Raw genomic sequence first — 20,764 nt, 5'->3', positions numbered from 1 at the left:
GTCATATATTTAAGCATATATAAATCTCACATTTGAGGTACATCCCTTTTCCAGCTCTTACTTAAATAAATAATATTTCATATATCAAACTGACAAATTTTTCTAATTTTATTCCACGCAATATGATACTCAAATGTGGAGTATAATCAATCAATATTAGTGGTTTCAGGCTACGACGTTGTCACTTGTCAATATTACATCCTTTTGAAGTGCGACCCTTTTCGAATTCCAAATAAATGTAAAATTGTTGTATTTTAATTTGAGGTGAGAATCATGAAAAAATAGTGTTTTTTGTCCTTTAGTGTTAGGCAAGCATGGCCAGGAAGTGCCAACAATTATCATTTGACTTCAAAAGTCCTTTTGCTTCGTACGCTATGACATAAGAAAATTAAATCCCGTTCATTAAGAAAATCAATTATATATGCCTAATAGATTTAAAAGTTTACGCTATGTATATGTAATTTAACATGTTATAACAAGTTATTTTTAAATTATAAAATTTTGTCAGTCAATTATAAATAGTTACATTATTATTGTAGGTAACTTAATGTGATAGCGTAAAAAATATTTAACTTAACCTCATGATTTATGAGGTTTTTCTTATTTTTAATTTATGTGGATTTAACTTCGTGAGCTAATCAACATTTTACAAGTAGCATATTGGATAATAGTAGACGTGTCATAGCCAATAATAAGGCAACTTTCCTAGCCTTATATATATTTTTTTTTTTTATTTTTTTTTTATTTCATTTTTAAATTTTATTTATTGATTATTATTTTCTTGGGACCAACTTGATTACCTCATGGTTCATGGGTAGTATAGGTTGTGGGATCATTTTAAGCGCGGCGTGTTGATTTAAGTTATATATATACTGATCATAATGCATGTATTTTTTTATACTATTAATATATTTTAACCTGTGATATCATGTTTATTATTATTGTTATGAGATTACAAATTATTAATTGATTATCAAGAGACTTATATGTGTAAATTATCCAATAACTAATATGATTGTCTAAATATTTTGTATCCATGATAAAATCATTCTGCTATTGTACATAACTTAAATTCTATTGCATCACTCTTGTTCTTACTATTGATGATATACATGGATTTGATATTTGCCTGAAAATGACCACTCTATTGACTATTAGCTCATATAGTAATTAAATTTAGCATCCTTTATCTCATAATGTGTTTTCTCGAATTTTTATTTAGTGAGATATAACTTATTATGAGATATTTTAATACGAAAATATTATTTTATATCCCATGAAAAAGTCAAGTACTATTTATTACGAGGAATAAAAATTAAAGACTAATACCTCATAGCCTATGAAAAAAAAATCATAATCAATTTTATAATGATCGAGTGACATTAAATAAAGACAAAAGTGTAAATGATCCAATGTTAAATTACTAAAAGATATTGTTGATTTAGCCATTGAGAGGACAACAGACTAACAAGCAATATAGTAAATATATTTTTATGATTTGTATTTTTGTGTGGTTGGGACTACTAATCACCTTTTTAGTACAGTTGGTATCTTGAATTTGGCTAAAGACAAAATTGCTGATGTTTCGAGTGGGAAATTGGAGGCTCACTTGATTATTCCGAATTTTTCGTAAGTGATATTTTATAATAACGCTTGAAATAAGGTATATTTGAAATTTTCGTAAATAATATACTGTATAACACTGCTTGGGATATGGTATATTTGCCACTAGTACAACATGAATTGACATGTAATTAATGTCAACTAGATTGATGAAGAAGCATGCATTTTGACCCCACTAGGAGTTAATAAATTGAGTACTATCAAATACAACTAATCGATCATGTAGACTTTTTTTTACGTTTAGTAGATTAATTTTGCCCATCGATTAGTGGTGAATTCAGAATTTAGATACGATGTATTTTGAATTGAGAAATCGAAGTTTGTAGTATATATCTAATCCTATTTATATATATATTTGTTTTATATGAATGCACATGCATGTATAATATAAGTCAATTTCAAATTAAACACAATTCATAGTTGATCCGTCACAGTTAAAATTATCAATAGTTATCTTTTAATTTCTATATGTACATAGACATATATATAAATTATGAAAAGTGATTAGTAAACGTTATTTTTTATCGAATCAAAAGTTTTATATGAGGCCTAAGTTCTAACCAAATTCACACAATTTTCTCCATTTCTGATCTCTTCTTATATCTCTTTCGATATATTCTTTGCACCCTGACCCATACACATTTTTTGCCAAATAGCTGTCACTTGTTTTTCTATTTAAAATTAGGGGTATATATTTAATGATAACGGCGGATATATTTAAATTATTTTTGATAGTACATTAATATATTTAGCATATTTTTTTTCATAAAATTATATTAAAATCTTGTACATACCCCAGCAATATTTACCAACTATTTAGACAGCAGAATTGATTAAAAGATGAGGATGGAGAAGAAAGGATAACAATAACATATATTTTGATTGAACTAGTGAGAAAAGTAAAAATATTAATTATACAAAAAAAGTTAGAAAATATTTCATTATTTCAATGATAATTTATTTTCCAAGATATATTTTCTCAGTGAGATGGTTCGATGAAAAATCAATAAAAAAATATGTTCTTATAAATTTTTCACTAATATACTGTGGAAGAAATCTTTATTTCTGTTAAGACTATAAGATTTGTGGTAGCTGAAACTTGAAAGTCATGAAATGATAAAAGTAGTCCTTGACGTACAATATCACTAAATAGTCAAAAAGGTCACTAACTTTGGTATTATAGTTATTATTTATTTTATTTTATTTTTAGCTTTTTGCACGTCTATTAAATAAAAACTACTTTAATAAGATATTATAAATATAAGTATTGACTATATTAACTTTATCTCTTCTCAAATTTACTCATGAAAAATTGTAAATACTTATTATAAGTTTGTGTTATTTTATTTATTAGACAAAGGTAATTTTGAGAAGAACTTGAGATTTTCTTGTTTTCGTAAAAAAAAAAAAAAGGATGAATGGAGTATTTATTTATGAGAAATATGAACATACTCTTGACTTTATAAATTTTGCTCTTTGACGTAGCTAGTTGATGATACAAAGCGGATAGTGAGAATTGAGAACATTAACGAAGTTTTATAGTGTAGTACTGATAAATAATTCTTTATTCTAATTTTAGGTTTGAGCACTAGTATAAAATCATATTGTTAAGAATCGAATAATTTATCCTTAGTGAATATAAAACTTTCCAATACCTAATACGGACATGAAATTGTTGGATATCTAATATGAATATCGATCACCAGATGAAAAATAACCGAAAGTGATCCCCCCATATAATCAAGTCATATGCAAATCTTGCTATTTGAAAAATACTTGATTTGATAAGAAATGTGAAACGAAAAGACAAAACGAAAAACAAAAAAAGATCCTCATTTTAGACTAAGATATGCTCCAAGTTTCACTTTCAGATAATATGGAGAGAGGTATTAAAAGTAAAATGAATCCCTCAGTCATTGCTATTAAAAAAATATTTTTGATCGAACGTGAGTGAATGGGGTTGTTTCTTCTTTAATTAAAGATTTCAGATTTAAGCGCTGAATATGACAAAATCTTTGGTAGGGACTAGGGAGTGCTTCCCCCAAATGGGATCCTACACGGTGCAAATTCAAAATACTTGAACTCTAATTTGGATACCAAACACCAAATGAAAAATAAACAAATAAAATAAAAAATCTTAGATTTGTTTTGATAAGGAATGTGAAAAAAGAGGTCCATAAAATTATCTTTTTGCATGAATTCCGTTGACAAATAATGATGCCTTCCATTCTTTGTTATTACTAGTGGGAACAAATTTGATATTTAAATTTATTGACTCGATTAATTTATTCATAACACATAAAGCTTATTAAATTAGAGAGGAATATACTCCCTAACCGGAATTTCTTCAATTTCAACTCTCCTGTATTTATTTATTTTTGCAATTAAATTGATCTGAATCGAAAAATTAAGAAAGGATAATAAAAAAGTTATATATCGATATTTTTGTCTATTAGACACTTATTAATATTGATATCACAAAACGATAAACCGTAAATTTGGTGAACAATTATAAAATAAATTTAAAATGCATATTAAGGAGATTAATTTGGACCCCACCAAAAGGAAAATATACGGATTAGCAAACAAATCATGTCATATTTAAGATTAAAAGAGCTTCTTATATTCATCCTAATCAAACTTTTGTTGTTTGCCCAAATGTTGTCTCATCTCCATTGGATATTTTATCAGCCAGGTAAGCCAGATATTTGCATGTTAGCACAAAAAAGCTTCACATTTTTATCTTTTATTTACGATGATCGTATTTTAATCACTTTGTATGCATCTCAATGATTCTAACAGATATATATTTATTATTATTTTTTTATTTGTACTTGTATCAAATAAATGTATTTGTCAACGTTTAACCGTATTATTTACTAAATTTGAACATTGATCTTTAAGGTTCGAGACATGAAGAAAGTAATTGAATAAGCTTATTATAAACAGATAAAACTAATTAATAAACACTTAGAATATTAACTTACATACAAATTTGACAAACATAGAAAAAAAATTATAAGCTAGAATCCTTATTAGTTAGTCATTTTCAACTTATAATTTTATAGCTTATAAATACTTATAGTTTAACCAAGTCAATCTTTTACGAGTTTAAATCATTTGTAATATCTACAATACTCATCCTAAAACATAAGATTTATTTATTTATTTCTCTACTTATAATATCGATTCATCATTTTTTTAATGCGCTTTAAAATTTATACATTTGAAAATATTTTAAGGATATTTCGATCATTTTATGTAAAAAAAACTTTTTACCAAATATATTAACTTTTTTTAATTACTCTTAATTTTTTCAGCACCTAAAATTACTTTTCGATATTTGATATTTACCAGCTATTTTTAATCAACTAATTCAAACGAATGGTAATTTATTTATTTTTTGTCTTTTTGAGGTTGACACATTTTAGATGAGGAACTTATCTTGGTATAGATTAAATCAAACTTTATAAAAAAAAATTGTTCCCTTAATATTTAGATTAGAGGTGGACCCCATTTGCCTTCTTTTCAACCTCATCACGTGTCGAGCTAACCTTATATTATATAACCATGCGTGTCGATTAATTAAAGGCCTAATTTTCAGTTCACAATCGCTTAATTACGTCATTGATAGCTACTAATCACCTCATAAAAATCCACTAACGGATGTGATGTTGTAAATGGAGTTGTTCCTTTTTTTATTAGAGATCTCAAGTTTGAACTTTGAGAATATGAAAAAAATATTTCTATGTGAGCGCTTTCTTCCAAATGAGTTCCTACATGGTGCGAATTTGAAATAATCGAGCTCCAATATATGTACTTGATACCGATAGAGAAAATGAAAAAAAAAAAAAAAAAAACTAACTATATTAAATGGACTACGTTTTTCTATAAAATGACAAATGTACCCCCTCTGTCTTTACATGGTATACTGCCATAGGTTGAGAATATTTCTCATCACAAGTTGTAGCTATACACATTATTTTTAAATGTTTAAGTATGAATTTTATATGGTTTAAAGTTGTAGATACTCGTCCTCTTTGGACCTCACTTATCAGATAATCTTGAGTGTATTATTATTGTTTTTATATTGTAAAAGTTACTTGCATGGTAAGATTATTAAAAAGTTTATTATGATGTTATTGCTTGCTAGAAAATAGGGTAAGTGAACGGTTACAACCAATTGGGGCATATAAAAGTGAACGGTCATAGCTTTTTAGGATTGGATTCATTTAAATTCAATAATTTAGCACAATGTATAAATTTGTGTACAAAAAGCCTCTAAAATCACAATAAATAATATGTATGATCTTATATTTTTTCTACTTTGTAGTAAACATGTAATTATTATATTTCTACTTGGTAGAAAATAGGCTAAGTAAACGGTTACAACCGATTAAAACTACTGATAATCGTGGGCGGAGTCAGGGGCATATAAAAGTGAACGATCGTAGCTTTTTAGGATTGATTCATTTAAATTCAATAATTTAGCACAGTGTATAAATTTGTGTACAAAAAGCCACTAAAATCACAATAAAAAATATGTATGATCTCATAATATTTCTACTTGATAGAAAATAGGTAATTATTATATTTCTACTTGGTAGAAAATAGGGTAAATAAACGGTTACAACCGATTAAAACTATTATTACCATGGGCGTAGTCAGGGGGAGTACAAAAGCGGTTGTAGTTCTTCAGTCAAAGTTGTTTAAATTCAATTTTATCACCGTGCATAAATTTGTGTAAAAAAAACCAATAGTAAGTATGATTCCATTTAACATAATGAATTCAATGTCAAGAACTTTAAATTTTGTATCAACAATTGATTTTCTAATTCGCCGAAAAAAGAAAGAAAGAAAGAAAGAAAAAAAAGTAAAAAAACAAATAAAATAATAATAATAATAATAATAAATAAATAAATAAAATAATTATTTTTAAAATATTAGTAATAAAATCCCTTAAATTTTTCATATTTACTTCTTTAATTTTGAATTTCCTTAATTAAAAAAGAAAACGCAACTCCACCGCTATCAATGATGTAATATTTATTTATTATTATCTAAGCACATCATCGTCAATAACATTTCTAATATTATAACAAGTAAAGTCTGAAAAGATAAAAAAAAATTAAACAAATATGATATAAGTGATAGAATTTTTTAAAATAGAGTAAGTAGATACTCTAATTGGCTAAATTTTACTAGTACTAGTAGTTTATTTATTTTTACAGTACTAATGTATAAAATAATAAAAATAAACTAAAACGTACCCCATATAAAAAGAAGTTGGGGGGAAGAAGAGCCAAATATTATTAACCAAACCAATTTCCAGCTGATTTTCTGTATTGTTGTACTACTAACTCACAGCACACACACCATTTCTCTCTCTCCTAAACTTCTAAATATCTTTAAGCTGAATTTTCGTACCATACAATTTACTCTTCTTCTTCTTTCTTCTTGTTATTATTATTATTTTATTATATAGTTTTATAATCAGCTCGCTTTGATTAAATATATTTGAAAATTTCCAATTATTGTGTTAATGGAGAGTACCGATTCATCAACCGGCTCTCATCATCAGCCACAATTGCCACCTGGATTTCGATTTCATCCTACTGATGAAGAACTTGTTGTTCATTACCTTAAGAAAAGAGTTGCCTCTGTTCCTCTTCCTGTTTCTATTATTGCTGAAGTTGATCTTTACAAATTTGATCCTTGGGAACTACCTGGTATGTAATATTTTTATCGTGGTTTATAGTTTGGTGGTATCGATTGATGTGTGTTTTGTGCGAGTTTGATTTTCGTTGTTCTCTCTTTTTATTTCTCATGGTAATTTTTTAACGAATTTTAGATGTTTGAAAAAAAAAATATTCATACAATAAGTGTGAGTTTGATTATCTCGTTGTTCCACTTTTTTTATTTCTCCTCCCCCTTCTTTTTTTTCATGTTATAAAATGGTAACTTTGATCTTTTGTGGAATTTTAAGTGTTTGAGAGTTTTTTCACATAATAAGTGTGAATTCAAAATTTTGATTTTTCGATAATTTTTTTCAAGTGTTTGAGAATTTTTCACTCGATAAGTTTGTGTTTGATTCTCTTGTTGTATTTCTCCTCTCGTTCTTCTTCTTCTTCTTGAGGTAATAAAATGGTGATTTTGATTTTTTTTCGATTATTAAGTGTTTGAGATTTATTCAAATAATAAATGTGAGTTTAATTCTTGTCATTCATCTTTTATTTTTATTTTCCTAATTTTTTTCTTCTCTTTCATGTAATAGAAAAATATTGAAAAATTGAAATGGCAATTTCGAAATTTTGATGACTTTTGAGTGCTTGAGAGAATTGAGATGTTCTAATTTGATTCTCTTCTTGTTGTTCATTTTTTTTTTATTTCTCGTTTCTTTTCCTATGTTAAAAATAGTAACTTTGAATTTTTTGAGTGTTTGAGAATTTTCTTCACACAATAAGCGTGAATTTAATTTGCGTTATACCTTGTTTTTATCGCTTTATCACTTTTTTCCATCTTATATAATAAAAAGGATAATTTTAAAATATGTTGGAAACTTTTTCACACAATAAGCGTGAATTTTATTCTCGTTAGTTTTCTTTTTTATTTCCCTTTCCTTCTTCTCTCATGTCATAAATGACAAGTCAAAATTTGCTTAACTTTTTGAGTGTTTGAGAATTTTTCATCATGCATGAATTTGATTCTCGTTATTCTCTCTTTCTATATTTCCCTTTTCCTTCTCCCATGAAATAGAGTTCTTTTTTATAAAAGGGCAATTTTGAAATTTTGACGAGTTTTAAGCTGTTTTTCAATTTTCATTTTCAGCAAAGGCGACATTTGGAGAACAAGAATGGTACTTCTTCAGTCCAAGGGATAGGAAGTATCCCAATGGGGCGAGGCCAAATAGGGCAGCAACTTCCGGTTATTGGAAAGCTACCGGAACTGACAAGCCGGTGCTCACCGCCGGCGGGACCCAAAAAGTAGGTGTCAAAAAAGCATTGGTCTTTTATGGTGGCAAACCACCCAAAGGTGTGAAAACAAATTGGATCATGCATGAATATAGGCTTGCTGACAATAAAACAAATAATAAGCCTCCTGGTTGTGACCTTGCCAATAAAAAATCACTAAGGGTAAGTACAAAATTTAACATAATGCATTTTATGTTTTTTTTTTTTTTACAAAAAATAGATATAATTAAATAGTTGATTATATATTACATCTCCCTTTAATATAGATGTATTCAATGGCGTAACTATATAAAATGATAAATAGTAGTCAATTTGACATTTTATATTTAAATCTTGAATACTCGTAATGAAATATCTTATCTCGGTACAGATATTACGTACCTGATATAGCCGCCATACACATGGAAGAATCTAGTTAACAAAAAGAAAAAGATTTAACAAAATTGACTTTAGAAAGTACTACATTTGATTGTCTTGAATTGACTAATCAAATTTTTATTTTTATTTTTTTAAATATGCAGCTAGATGATTGGGTTTTATGTAGGATTTACAAGAAGAATAATACTCAAAGGCCAATTGATCATGAAAGAGATGATTTGAATATTGATATGATGATGGGATCATCATCAATTAATCCATCATGTATACCAAATTCAATGTCAATGCCAATGCCAAATATATTTGGTCAACCAAAAATACCACAGCTAAAATCTTCAAATTTTGGTACTACATTACTTCATGACCAAAATTTATATGAAGGTGGATCACAATTTTCGTCAAAAAGGCCACTAGCAAATTTGTATTGGAATGATCAAGATGGAGGAGCTAGTAATGATAATTCTCAATCAACAAAAAGGTTTTTGACGGAGAATATGGAAGATGGATTAAATATGAATGCTCGAGCAGATGAACACAATGGATCCATTGTAAGTCTTTTGAGTCAACTTCCTCAAACTCCATCACTCCATCAACAACAAGTACTAGGGTCTCTAAGTGACGGAGTTTTTCGACAACCTTATTCGGGCATGAATTGGTACTCTTAGATATCGAATTAAAAAGAAGAAGACGATATTGTGAATCATATATTATTATACCATACAAATTAAAGATGTTTGATTATTACAGGATCCTAACTAATTATTATCGATTAACGAGGGTGTTAAATTAGATTAGTGGGATTGCTGGATTTGGGTATTGAGATTTTGTTGGTTTTATATTAGATGATTTATAGTTTAGTGAAAAAATAATAATAATTAGGTGAGGACATGTATATTTTTGTTTTATTAACTGTTTGTTTTTACTTTATAGTTATATATATATATAAAAAAATACATACATCTGCAAGGTTTGTCTGTGAATAGAGATGCATAGAAACAAATCTTGTAATTAATCATATATATTTTATATCTTATTGGGGAAAAATATACTATGCACATTTTATTTTATTTTTATTTATGTTTGCTTGACATGAATTTAGTTCGAAAAACATGATCAGTAACGATTTATCATTTGTATAATTGATCATGACTTATTTAGAATTGAAACTTAGTTATTGTTATGATCAGAAAGAAGAACCAAATAGATTACTAAATTACGTACTATTTTTTAAAAAAAGATTCACAAAACCCTAAAGATTAATTAAATTAGAGATTGTATTTACTAATTCTATAATTATTTGATAAGTAGCTAGTAAGGTAGGTTACTAATTTTGATAAATAATTGGTTTTTAATTTCCAAAAAGAATAGAATATCATTAATTAAGTAGTGAAATTTGATACCTTAGAAGAAAAGAAATCTTGTTAAGGAAAAAGATAAGAATCATTTGTTGCTGTGGAAAGCTTAGTAATTAATAGTGACATATTCTAGAGGGATCATACATTGCATACATGACATGATTGATGCAATTATTTTATATGGAGAGAGAATCAAACAAATAGAAAGATAATCTCAATGACTATTGGATTATTGGATCCAATATAAGTATTATTTATTTAAAGAGAAAAAAAAGGAAAAAACATAATCCCTTTTCCATTAATTAATTTGGCATGATAATATTTTTAATTACAGTGGTGTTCGAGTTAATTTATGCACACTTCAATTTTATATTAAATACATATTACTTTCTATCAAAGAAGATACTAAATAATTTTGTCGATCAAAACTAGGTATAGACATATGTAGATGCAGTTTTTGTTATAAGTTCATTTGAACCTATAATTTTTGAAGTATACATTTATATATTAAAATCTCAACAAATATTACATCAGAGTATATAATTTTAACAACAGAAAGAGTTCTGTACTACTTAAGATAGGATTAAGACAGACTGCGTACTCACTAACTTTTTCAAATCATAGTTTGTAGAATTACACTAAATATGATGTACGTTGTTGTTGTGATGAGTTCGATGTTATAAGAAACGTAATAATTCGATTCATTGAGTTTAAATCCTAAATTCAACTCAGGCTACAAAAGGAAATCACCTAAATCTTTTGACTCTGTCAAAATTTAAACCTTCATCTTTTGACATGCTATATTATTAAGGAGCTTTTGCTTTTTGTATTTCGGAGAAACTAATAAAATTATTTGAATAGGAAATTCCATGATATATTGTCTAGATATACTTGGGATGTCATACTTTTTCTTTGATTATATCTCTACTCATTTTCTTGGATTAGAGATGGGCAAAAGTATATTCCAAGAGCTATAGGTCCTCACAATATTGACAACAAGATGCTACCTCACAATTACCTTTCTTTCTTTGTTGACTTGGGACCATTTCACTATCATCAAAGGGGAATCATTATCTCCAAAAAAAACATATAATCTTTTCTTTTTTTAATTATTATGTTAATTGCATTTCCTTTTCAAGGAAACATAACAAAACTACTTTAATATGATTTCATTTCCCTACTTCTTATTTTAGCAACATAATATTTAAAAAGAATCCAAATGCATGTATCAATATCATGGCTTCACATCATCTATATACAACAAGTATACATATAAGTGTGAACACACATTATATTATATATTTCTTTTTTATCTTTTTACTTGACGTAAGTTCAACGAAATACCTGATTTTTAGTATATATATTTTTTTTTTGCATTCCTAAATTACGTTGTATCATACGTATGTATATGTATTGCCAAGTGTACAAAAGAAGAAAATAATATCTTTTACTTGCTAGATTAAAATAGTTCATGTACCTCAATTTCAAAATTATACATTTAGAGGTTAAGAAATTCTTTTTTGAGTAAAATGAAAAGGGGTCTAAAAGATATTATTTAAATTTTATTTGCTGAAAAGGGATGGTCAGTTTGAATTTATGACTTCAATAAATATGTTGAAATTTCTGTTAAGCCCACTTGAAATGATAATACATTGTCATAATCTTTCTCAACTGATTTTAATGATATTGTGGTGAATGCACTATCTTGTTGATAGATAGATATATATGGTATATTACTTCCAAAAAAAGGTCTATTATTATTTATAATTATTAAGCCCATGGCCAAAGATTAAGCAAATAATAATTGCTAGAAAAATTGATGGATTAGACTCCTAATGTTAGTAGGTTAGAGAAAATTGACTACATCATGGCCTCTTCTACATGCACTAATGGTTAAATATTTTTTTTCATATGTTGTTTATATTAAATCATATAAATTTACTATTTATCAGATGATTTAACGAGGTAAGAAATACATAAAAGTTTGATTTTTGTTCAAATAGTAGTAGTGCCCTTGGCGGGGGGGTATTACAGTAATTTACACTTTTGCTTTTCTTTAATTTTTTCTCTTTAAGATAATTTACTTTTTCATGGTACATAATTTTTTTTATTATTATTATGATATTTCATAAATCATGTCTCATGCTTTTAAAGAACTTATATCTCGGTGGTTCACCTCTACTATCGCTCCTTAGTTTTCTAGTGGTAAAATAAAATGGAAGATGATAGTGTTAGGTGGTAGGAAGAGCTCAAAATAAGAGCCTAAAATTATGGGATCTTTATTTAGCTAAATTGCTTTTTTAGGTAAAATCTTAATATGTTAGGTAATTTGATAAAAATGTTTATACTAATTGTAAGAGCCCATTTTCATCACCTAGCGTAAAAATACCTTCTTTTTAAATCAAAGTTCTCTCAAAATTTAATTCAATAAATAAGCCAAAAGAACATAGAGAGGGGCAAGACCTGACCTCTGTTACGTGATACTATGAGTGACAAATACATCCTTACAATACATAAGCCAAAGGAACAATAGTGACCTCTGTGTCACGATACTATGAGCGATAAATACATAATTACTCTCTAACTTATCAAAAGAAAAAACATATGTGGTATTCATCATCGTCATCATAAAAAAAAGTGAATTCTTTGAAAATGAACTTTCAAATACTGAAAAGTTTGAGGAAGAAACTTTGTTGTTGAGCTTAACAATTCAAAGATACTCTTAATATAATATGATATGATCAGCTTTAAAACAAGTCCGCACAGATTTTTTCCAAAATAGAAGTATCCAACTTCTTTTCTACTACTTGTAAGTTGTTGCAATTTTCACAATATTCCAAGACATGAGGGTTGTAGTATAATTTCAAGAACTAGAGGGGATAGCTTTACTATTAAACAAAATATAAGGTAGCTTAATGCAATTTCATTTTTTTGTGAAGAGACATGTAGAAGATGTGCTTTAAGTATTGCATCATTCTTTCTTTTGAGCCAAGGGTCTAACTCTGCGTAGATCTTACCCTCTTCAGACCCACCCACTTTGTGAGATTACATAGAGTATGTTGTTGTTTGCAAGTGAAATGAAATGTACAAGAGAAGAACAAACAAAGTATCAGGCTTGAACCACCAGTTCCCTTCATTCATATTTCATGATCCTTTAAGACAGTTAATATTATGTTATAAGCTATATACTTCAGCACCAACATTAGAGGTCCCGATTGCACTATTTTACAATTACTACAAAAGAATTTGTGTACATACGCGGAGGAAAGAGGGCTGCGTGCAGTATGCATAAATTATAAACGATTATCTCAGAGGATGCTCTCTGAGAGTATGGTACAGCAAGTATCTGCAGCTATATCACCTCAAAGCTATGCATTTCCGCGAATTTTTGTTGTGTCATTGCTCTTCCATTCATTTACTCCTATAAAACGTATCAAATTGAGGTAGTATGTCAATGCTGACTTCACCGTACATCCACATCTTGCAAGTAAGAAGCTGTTTCACATACCTGTGGTGGGCTTATTGAGGGAGGTTGCGCCTCTGCTTCTATGATCACCTCAGAGACTCTAGATTCTGATTTCTCATTTGAATAACTAATAGATAAAAAAAAACAAATGAAGTCAGAGTATGATGCACACCTCGTGTAGTTCCATCTGCATTATTTGGTCATCAAAGTTTGAAATAACGTAGGGTACTACAGATAGGTCCTACTGATTGGACAAACAAAACAAATACAAGCAGTAATAACATGTAGATTAACCATTCATTAGGAAATCTAATTCTCACAGCTGACAGCAAGTCAACATGATTATCCCTGTGCGAAAAGACTAAGCGGAGTGATTGATCTACCTGCCTCTAAATAGTCCATGGATAACATCTTCTTGAAGAATAGGAAACCTTTGGGAGTTCACATATATACTAAGAGAATAAAGATGGACTACCATCAATTTCCTTAACCAAGATAACATTCAATGAAAAAAACCATTGGCAAAATTAACTACCTCGAAAGAATACGGTGTTGAATTGTTCATGCCATCATGCTTATAGTATTTCCGAAACTGAGTCTTTGAATACCATGCACCAAAAAAGTAAAAAAATTGTGATTGAATTTGGGATGCTTACGTTGAGAGTATTGTCACCCAAATGAGTTCCACACAGTCAACCCAAAGAAGCCTTTGTTCAACCGGAATTACACCATATGTAATTAGATGAGCAAATGGCCACAGCTTCCAACCAGCCTGAAAATGAGCCACATAAAGAGAATCTGTGTTAAAAGGGCATCCTGATGCATGTGTTGCATGATAGAAGCATGAATACAAGAAACAACGAATTATGAAGGATGTAAACTACAGGATACTATCATTCAATCACTTTTCAGATCTGCACACCAAATGTCAATTTATCAACAGAACACAGGTTTAATTTGGACAAGTGAAGTATTATGGAGATTCAAATGAACACCCTGACATAGAAATCTTCTTTGAAAATGCAAAGTGATGTTCAACTATGAAAGAATTATGGACCAGAATAAATGCCACAAAACTGAAGAGAAAATGAACATGAGCCGCACATTAGCAAGTATGGTCAAGGTAAATAACATGATAAATTCATAGATATGAAAACCAAGAAACAATAATGTTAAGAACCACTGCTTGATGCGGAATAAGTTCATTTATATAAAGGTGATACTGTAATTGAAGCAACAAGTAAGAGCAGAAGGTCTTCTTACAGTCAACATTGGCAAGAACGTAGCCTTCAATTCACTGAAAATGGCAAGAGGGGATTCAAAACGTAAAATTCCCAAAACTGTGAAGTAGATGCTGTTCCAAATTGCTGACCAAACAGTTTGATCAAAGGCAACCTTGACAGGAACCACCCACCAATCTTCGAAAGGAAACAGTGCCTAATACGATTCAGAGTGTGTTGCTTAGTCCAGAACAATGAAAACCTATAATTCCACAATCAAGGAAGTATGAAACATTTAAAAATAGAAGTACCTCACAAAACTGATAATAATAATGAGAGAGGGATCCATGTAGCGTGAATCCAACTAAGCCTGATCTCAACATACGTGCACGATCGATTTCAAAAAGAGGCTTCCCTTCATAGCACTGCAATTACAGGGAAAACTAATCAATACTTGTGGCGAAAAAACAATTTCAAGTGATTCATGGCATTTGCATAATTTTCTATTCAATCCCCAAACCTGTGCAATCCAATCCCCAACAGAGTAAACCACTCCACTGATAACCATTTTAGCCAAAACTGGATTTTTTTTAAGGGCTTCCTCGTATGCAACCCAGTTGTGCTGAGGTGCATATCTCAATATCTCAAATAAGGTCCATCCCTGAAAGAGAAGTATAATGAGCTATATTCTCCTCGAAAATATGTATTTGAGCTTACATTACTACAAATTGCTCCAGAAATAACGAGAACTAATTCCACAATAAACAAATATGTTTCAATGTGGTGAAATCCAAGTAAAAGAATATATAACTATAAGAAAAAAATGATACAAAGGAAAAAACCAATTAGACTGCATAGAACTGTTAGATTCTCCTATTAGACCAAAAGAAGATACAAATAAACATCATAACCCAGCCTATACACATGTAAATAACTGCGACATGATATTCATGAATAAGTTGCAAATGATTTGAATCACAGAAGACTGACGACATCAAGAAATACAGATCCTTAATCAAGAACAAAACATCTACATGAGGATTTTCCCCCTTGAACAACAGCATAGCAGAGAACATACCAATCCAAGAGGCACCAAAATCAATCGACTTATATATCTATGTGTGCACCAGTGTGTGTTTCCACCTAAATGGAAGGTACTTGGATACTCAAGCTATACATATTAAACATATCTTCTTAGCTTAAGGTGAAAAGATTTCTCCTTTATCCTTTTTCATTGCGTGTAGCCTACTGGTCAATGAAGTGGATTGAGAATCATGAGGTCTCACATTCAAATACTAGCAAGACAAAAACACTACGTGATTTCTTTTCATTTGTCGTAGCTTTGGTGGATATAGTTATCTAGTATGGCAGGGGTGGTCCATGGTAGTTATCCCGTGTAATTAATCGAGGTACACCAAGCTAATGAGTTTTTGAGAGACACAATATGCAAATGTTTATGCTCAGAACAATCAGCAAGTTAGTTATTTATACAACTAGTAACAAGGAACTTACATGCCAGTAATCATGATCAATAGTGAGCAATTTAGTAATAGCAAAAGATCCAGCGGCTAACACAATAGTTGCATTTATAGCTCTATCAATAAGTTTCTCCACATCCGACCCACCAACACCACTTGCCGAAGAAAAACCACCAGCACCTTCAAACGATAACCTCCCTTCATTTCTAAACCCACCCACCACCTGATTTACAATATCCATCTCTCCGCCCCCTAATTCCGGTTCTCTTTCCAATCCAATTACGACCCCGTTTTGCTGGTCCGTAACGTCAGTACTTTGAACCGGAATCACGTCGGCTTCGTTTGTTACCGAACCCACTACAGCCCAATCCCTCAACTGCTGATTCTGCTGTTTAAGACCTCTGAATAAGAATTGACACTTCATGGGTTTCGATAGAGAGAGAAAGGGCTTTGAGTTGGATTTTTGTAGAGAGAGAAAGGGCTGTGGTGAGGTCAAGCCATTGATGGTCGCCATTGAAATGGAGAAATCTTAGATCAAAGCTCACTTCACCTTCTTTCTCTCTGTTCTAGCTAACAGTAGAACAAAGAAATTTTATATGGAAGAAGATCACACGTATCCTATTGAAAACATGTGACGTAAATTATTAATTTTATATGGAAAAGGGTCAAAAATGTCCCTAAACTATTCGAAAAGGTCTAGATATATCCCGTTTAAAGTTTGGCTCACTCGTGCTCTCGCCGTCCAACTTTTCGTCTAGATATGCCCTTATGGGCATTAAACGCCAAATGAAAAATATTAAAAATATAACCTAAAAATTCAGCATAAAGTCATTTTCTTCATATTTTTTATTAATCAATTACTCATTTTCGTGATTTATCGAAAAAATAAAAAATTAAAAAAATTGTTGAAATTGTTGAATTTAAGGTTATTGTATTTATTTGTGAATTTTTGGCGTTAATTTTATATATTTTTTTCATATTTTTCCTATTTTTTTATTAGTCAATTACTCATTTTCGGGATTTACCGAATAAAATAAAAAAATTTAAAAAATTGTTGAAAATGGGTCGGGTAATTTATTTAAAAGGGGGTATATCTAGACCTTTTCTAATAGTTTAGGGGTATATTTGACCATTTTCCAATGCCACGTAGTAATGTAAAAATGACGTGGCAATTCCATTTGGCGTTTAACGCTCATAAGGGCATATCTAGAAGAAAAGTTGGACGGCGAGGGCACGAGTGAGCCAAACTTTAAACGGAAGGTATATCTAGACCTTTTCGAATAATTTAGGGGCATATTTGACCCTTTTCCCATTTTATGTTCGAATTATGAATAGCCTTAAAAACGAAACGTAGTGCTCTTAACAAAAATCGAGAATTTAGGAGGAAACTTCACTTATATTACAAGATTGGGGCAGGTAAAAGAATATTTTTAAATCTGTCAATAGTTTAGGGAGGAAAAAAATAATTCAAACACAAATTTGGAAATGTTTTCAATAATTCTAATTTTAACAAGGTGGTTTTTGATTGGTTGATATGTGGAGGTGCAGATGATAATGGTGGAGCTCACATGCTTTTTTTCTTATGCGACTGTGCTAGCCTCAAGCCACGTAAGAACAATCATAGCCAATAATTGAGCATACTCTAAAAATATGATAACTTGATTTTTTTTAGTAGTATTTATTTTGATTTCGAAATAGGAGTATAATGAAATGGTTTGTCATATTTTTTTACCTGTAAAAAGTTATAAAATTGTGTTCTAAATAAACTTTATCATAGAATTTGGACCAACTTAACATAAATAAACAGAGAAATCTAATTTATATTATTAAAATTAAAGGTACTAATGTAGGGTATTTTTAAAAAAATTAACTAAGGGTGCATGGCATTGGTCAACTTTGCACTTAGATTTTTCTATATAAAAATTTCTATATTCTCATAAAAGTAGGCAAACAACGGAGACCAAAAACATGATTTACTTAGACCGGTGGAAGAAGATAGAGAAGTTTCGCAATGCTGTAAATTGATTGGAACAATATGATTATTAAATCAAAATTAGGCAAAGAGATACCTTATAGTATATATACTATATAAAAAAAATTAGTTTAAATTTATCAATTTCTTGTGATGCATGTTTGTAGGTAGGGAAATAACTTTTTTCAAGACAATAGAAAATATTAAAAGAAAAAGGAAAATAACGTTCTTGGAGTGTTGTAGATGGATTGGCGAAGTCATGATCCACTTAAGTCGACTCGTTTTGGTATCTTCTTTCTTCTATTTATTTCATACGTGACTATGTTCACATGGTGCAAATTTTAAATGATTTACAATATAAGCTATTTTAAAATATTCTATAAATTTCTTAATAAAAACAAAACCCTCCCTTTCTAGGGCATAAAATCAAAAATAAGAAAATGTTTTGGACCAAGTTTCACATAAAGTATTATACACAGAAGTTATATAATTTTCCTATTTAAAAAATAGTCATTATCATGACATTTATATTCCAGAAAATATATCCTCAAATTTCATTAAAATGTGGGGCAGATCAAGATGGGTTCAAAATAAGATTCGAGAAAAGTTAGGAGAGTATCGTTAGTTCACACATTTATGCTGGTGGGCTCCTAAATATTTTTCTTTTAGACCATCAAATAATTGTTGATTTTTTTCCTAAATAATTAGGGTCATTTATTGTGGGCAAGGAGGCTACCAATATTTTATCTACAAATATACTATGAGACAATAATAACAGTTGGCTGCCCTTTAAACCATGCAAATAAAGTCTTCTAGTATATATAATATATAATATCCTTAGTTATAAAATAAAATAAAATAAAATATAATAAGAATAATCCAAGTTGTTTTCATTGGAAAATTCTTGAGGCAAAGGATTTTTAGAAATCATGCATATGCCTGTCTTCTTCATATATTCTCCAACGATAATTCATCAGTTTTTATTCTGAAATTAAATTCCATGTTAGTGCATTGTTTGTTACTTAAGACTTGGATGAACTTGTTGATTGTTTTCACAAGTTATGTAGATATAATATGGTTTAAGTTTCTAAGTTGAATCTTTTCAAGCTTGACGAGTTTAGGTTTAAGTTACTCGAGATTGAATTATGATTCATAGTAGTAAGTAAAAAGTGTTTGGTTTATGAACAAGTACTGAAATTATAATGTGTATATTATAAACTAAAGTTAGTTTCTAGTGTTTTCCAAAAACATTATGATATCACCTAGGCAAATACTATAACACTGAACTCGAATCCCCACCCTTTAACACGGACTCGAACCCTGTCCCGTCTGTGACCCAAGATCTTATTTGATCACAACATCAACCCCGAGACCCAAAATCCAACCCGACTCAAGACCTGACCCAAACTTGACCTCGATCCCACCTCAAAACTTGTCCCTCGACTTGACCTTGGTCTTACTATAATCATACCAGGCAATTGACCTTAACCACAACCCAAAATTCAGGAGTAAATTAAGATCTAACCCCAACCTTGATCCCGAACAGAGATCGTAGACCGATTCCCAACAAAGACATAACCTAGTCGGGGTCAAGGTCAGGTTAAGCTTTAAGATGGGGTCAGAGTTGGAGTTGAGGTCGAGTCTGGAGTCAGAAATCATGTAGTTAGTCTTGGATCGGGGGTCAATAGTTGAAAGTAGGGCTTGAAAGTTGAGTCCTAGATTGGGGTCAAAACCAGGAGTCAAGGGCGAGAGTCAGATCTCGAGTCTCAAGTCAGGTTAGAGTTGGGTCTTGGGCCGGAGTCAAAAGTTGGATCTAAGGTCGAGGATGAAAGTTGGATCTCGAGTCGATCTCGGGTTGGGTCAAGGTCAACGTCTCAAGTCAGGAGTCGGATCTTAGTTGGCGAATAAGAAGTAAGAGTCAGGTGTTGGGTCCCATTTAGGATTAGGAGTTAAGTCACGAGTCTAGATCGAATCCGGAACTTGAGTCGAGTGATGACTGGTGATGCCGAAGAAAGTTTTGAAAAATATTTTTCCATACTTTATGTAGAGAACCCATTTTCCTTAAATTTGAGGAAAATAAATCAATTTGGAAATATTTAATCCAATCAAACATGAGAAAATTGGAAAGACATTTTTCTTCGTATCAAAAACACGCCGTTGGTTTTGTTAATATACCTTATACTAGCTTAATCCAATAAAAGCATTTAACCTAGTTCATTCAAAATTACAATGAACAACTCATCCAATTCATTTTAATTACTAAAAAATCAAATGTCATTCAAAATTCATTACATATTTTAA

General features: G+C 29.9%; 2 protein-coding genes across 2 annotated transcripts; one reads left to right on the top strand and one right to left on the bottom strand.

Moving 5' to 3' along the window:
- Positions 1-6,924: 6,924 nt before the first annotated feature.
- LOC125808425 (NAC transcription factor 56-like) lies at positions 6,925-10,016 on the top strand. Its single transcript, XM_049488130.1, has 3 exons — positions 6,925-7,352; positions 8,452-8,756; positions 9,116-10,016. The coding sequence occupies exons 1-3, from the start codon at positions 7,166-7,168 to the stop codon at positions 9,635-9,637; spliced, it is 1,014 nt and encodes a 337-aa protein (XP_049344087.1). The 5' UTR covers positions 6,925-7,165; the 3' UTR covers positions 9,638-10,016.
- Positions 10,017-13,421: 3,405 nt separating this feature from the next.
- On the bottom strand, positions 13,422-17,086 carry LOC125840689 (uncharacterized). The gene is made up of 7 exons (XM_049519653.1): positions 16,526-17,086; positions 15,534-15,674; positions 15,325-15,438; positions 15,057-15,230; positions 14,450-14,565; positions 13,836-13,920; positions 13,422-13,748 (listed from the first exon to the last, which is right to left on the bottom strand). The coding sequence occupies exons 1-7, from the start codon at positions 17,003-17,005 to the stop codon at positions 13,743-13,745; spliced, it is 1,116 nt and encodes a 371-aa protein (XP_049375610.1). The 5' UTR covers positions 17,006-17,086; the 3' UTR covers positions 13,422-13,742.
- Positions 17,087-20,764: the final 3,678 nt, after the last annotated feature.

The sequence above is a fragment of the Solanum verrucosum genome, unplaced genomic scaffold, assembly GCF_900185275.1.
Source record: "Solanum verrucosum unplaced genomic scaffold, falcon-dt-bn FXZP01000277.1, whole genome shotgun sequence".
In the NCBI taxonomy this organism is placed as follows: domain Eukaryota; kingdom Viridiplantae; phylum Streptophyta; class Magnoliopsida; order Solanales; family Solanaceae; genus Solanum; species Solanum verrucosum.
This window is presented reverse-complemented; position numbering and strand designations above follow the sequence as displayed.

Coding starts and splice junctions, on each gene's coding strand:
- LOC125840689 (XM_049519653.1), bottom strand. CDS start 17,005: ATGGCGACCATCAATGGCTTGACCTCACCACAGCCCTTTCTCTCTCTA. Junction 15,439..15,533: donor TTGGGGATTGGATTGCACAG/GTTTGGGGATTG, acceptor CTGTAATTGCAG/TGCTATGAAGGGAAGCCTCT. Junction 13,921..14,449: donor TGGGTGACAATACTCTCAAC/GTAAGCATCCCA, acceptor TTTATCTATTAG/TTATTCAAATGAGAAATCAG.
- LOC125808425 (XM_049488130.1), top strand. CDS start 7,166: ATGGAGAGTACCGATTCATCAACCGGCTCTCATCATCAGCCACAATTG. Junction 7,353..8,451: donor TGATCCTTGGGAACTACCTG/GTATGTAATATT, acceptor TTTCATTTTCAG/CAAAGGCGACATTTGGAGAA. Junction 8,757..9,115: donor CCAATAAAAAATCACTAAGG/GTAAGTACAAAA, acceptor TTAAATATGCAG/CTAGATGATTGGGTTTTATG.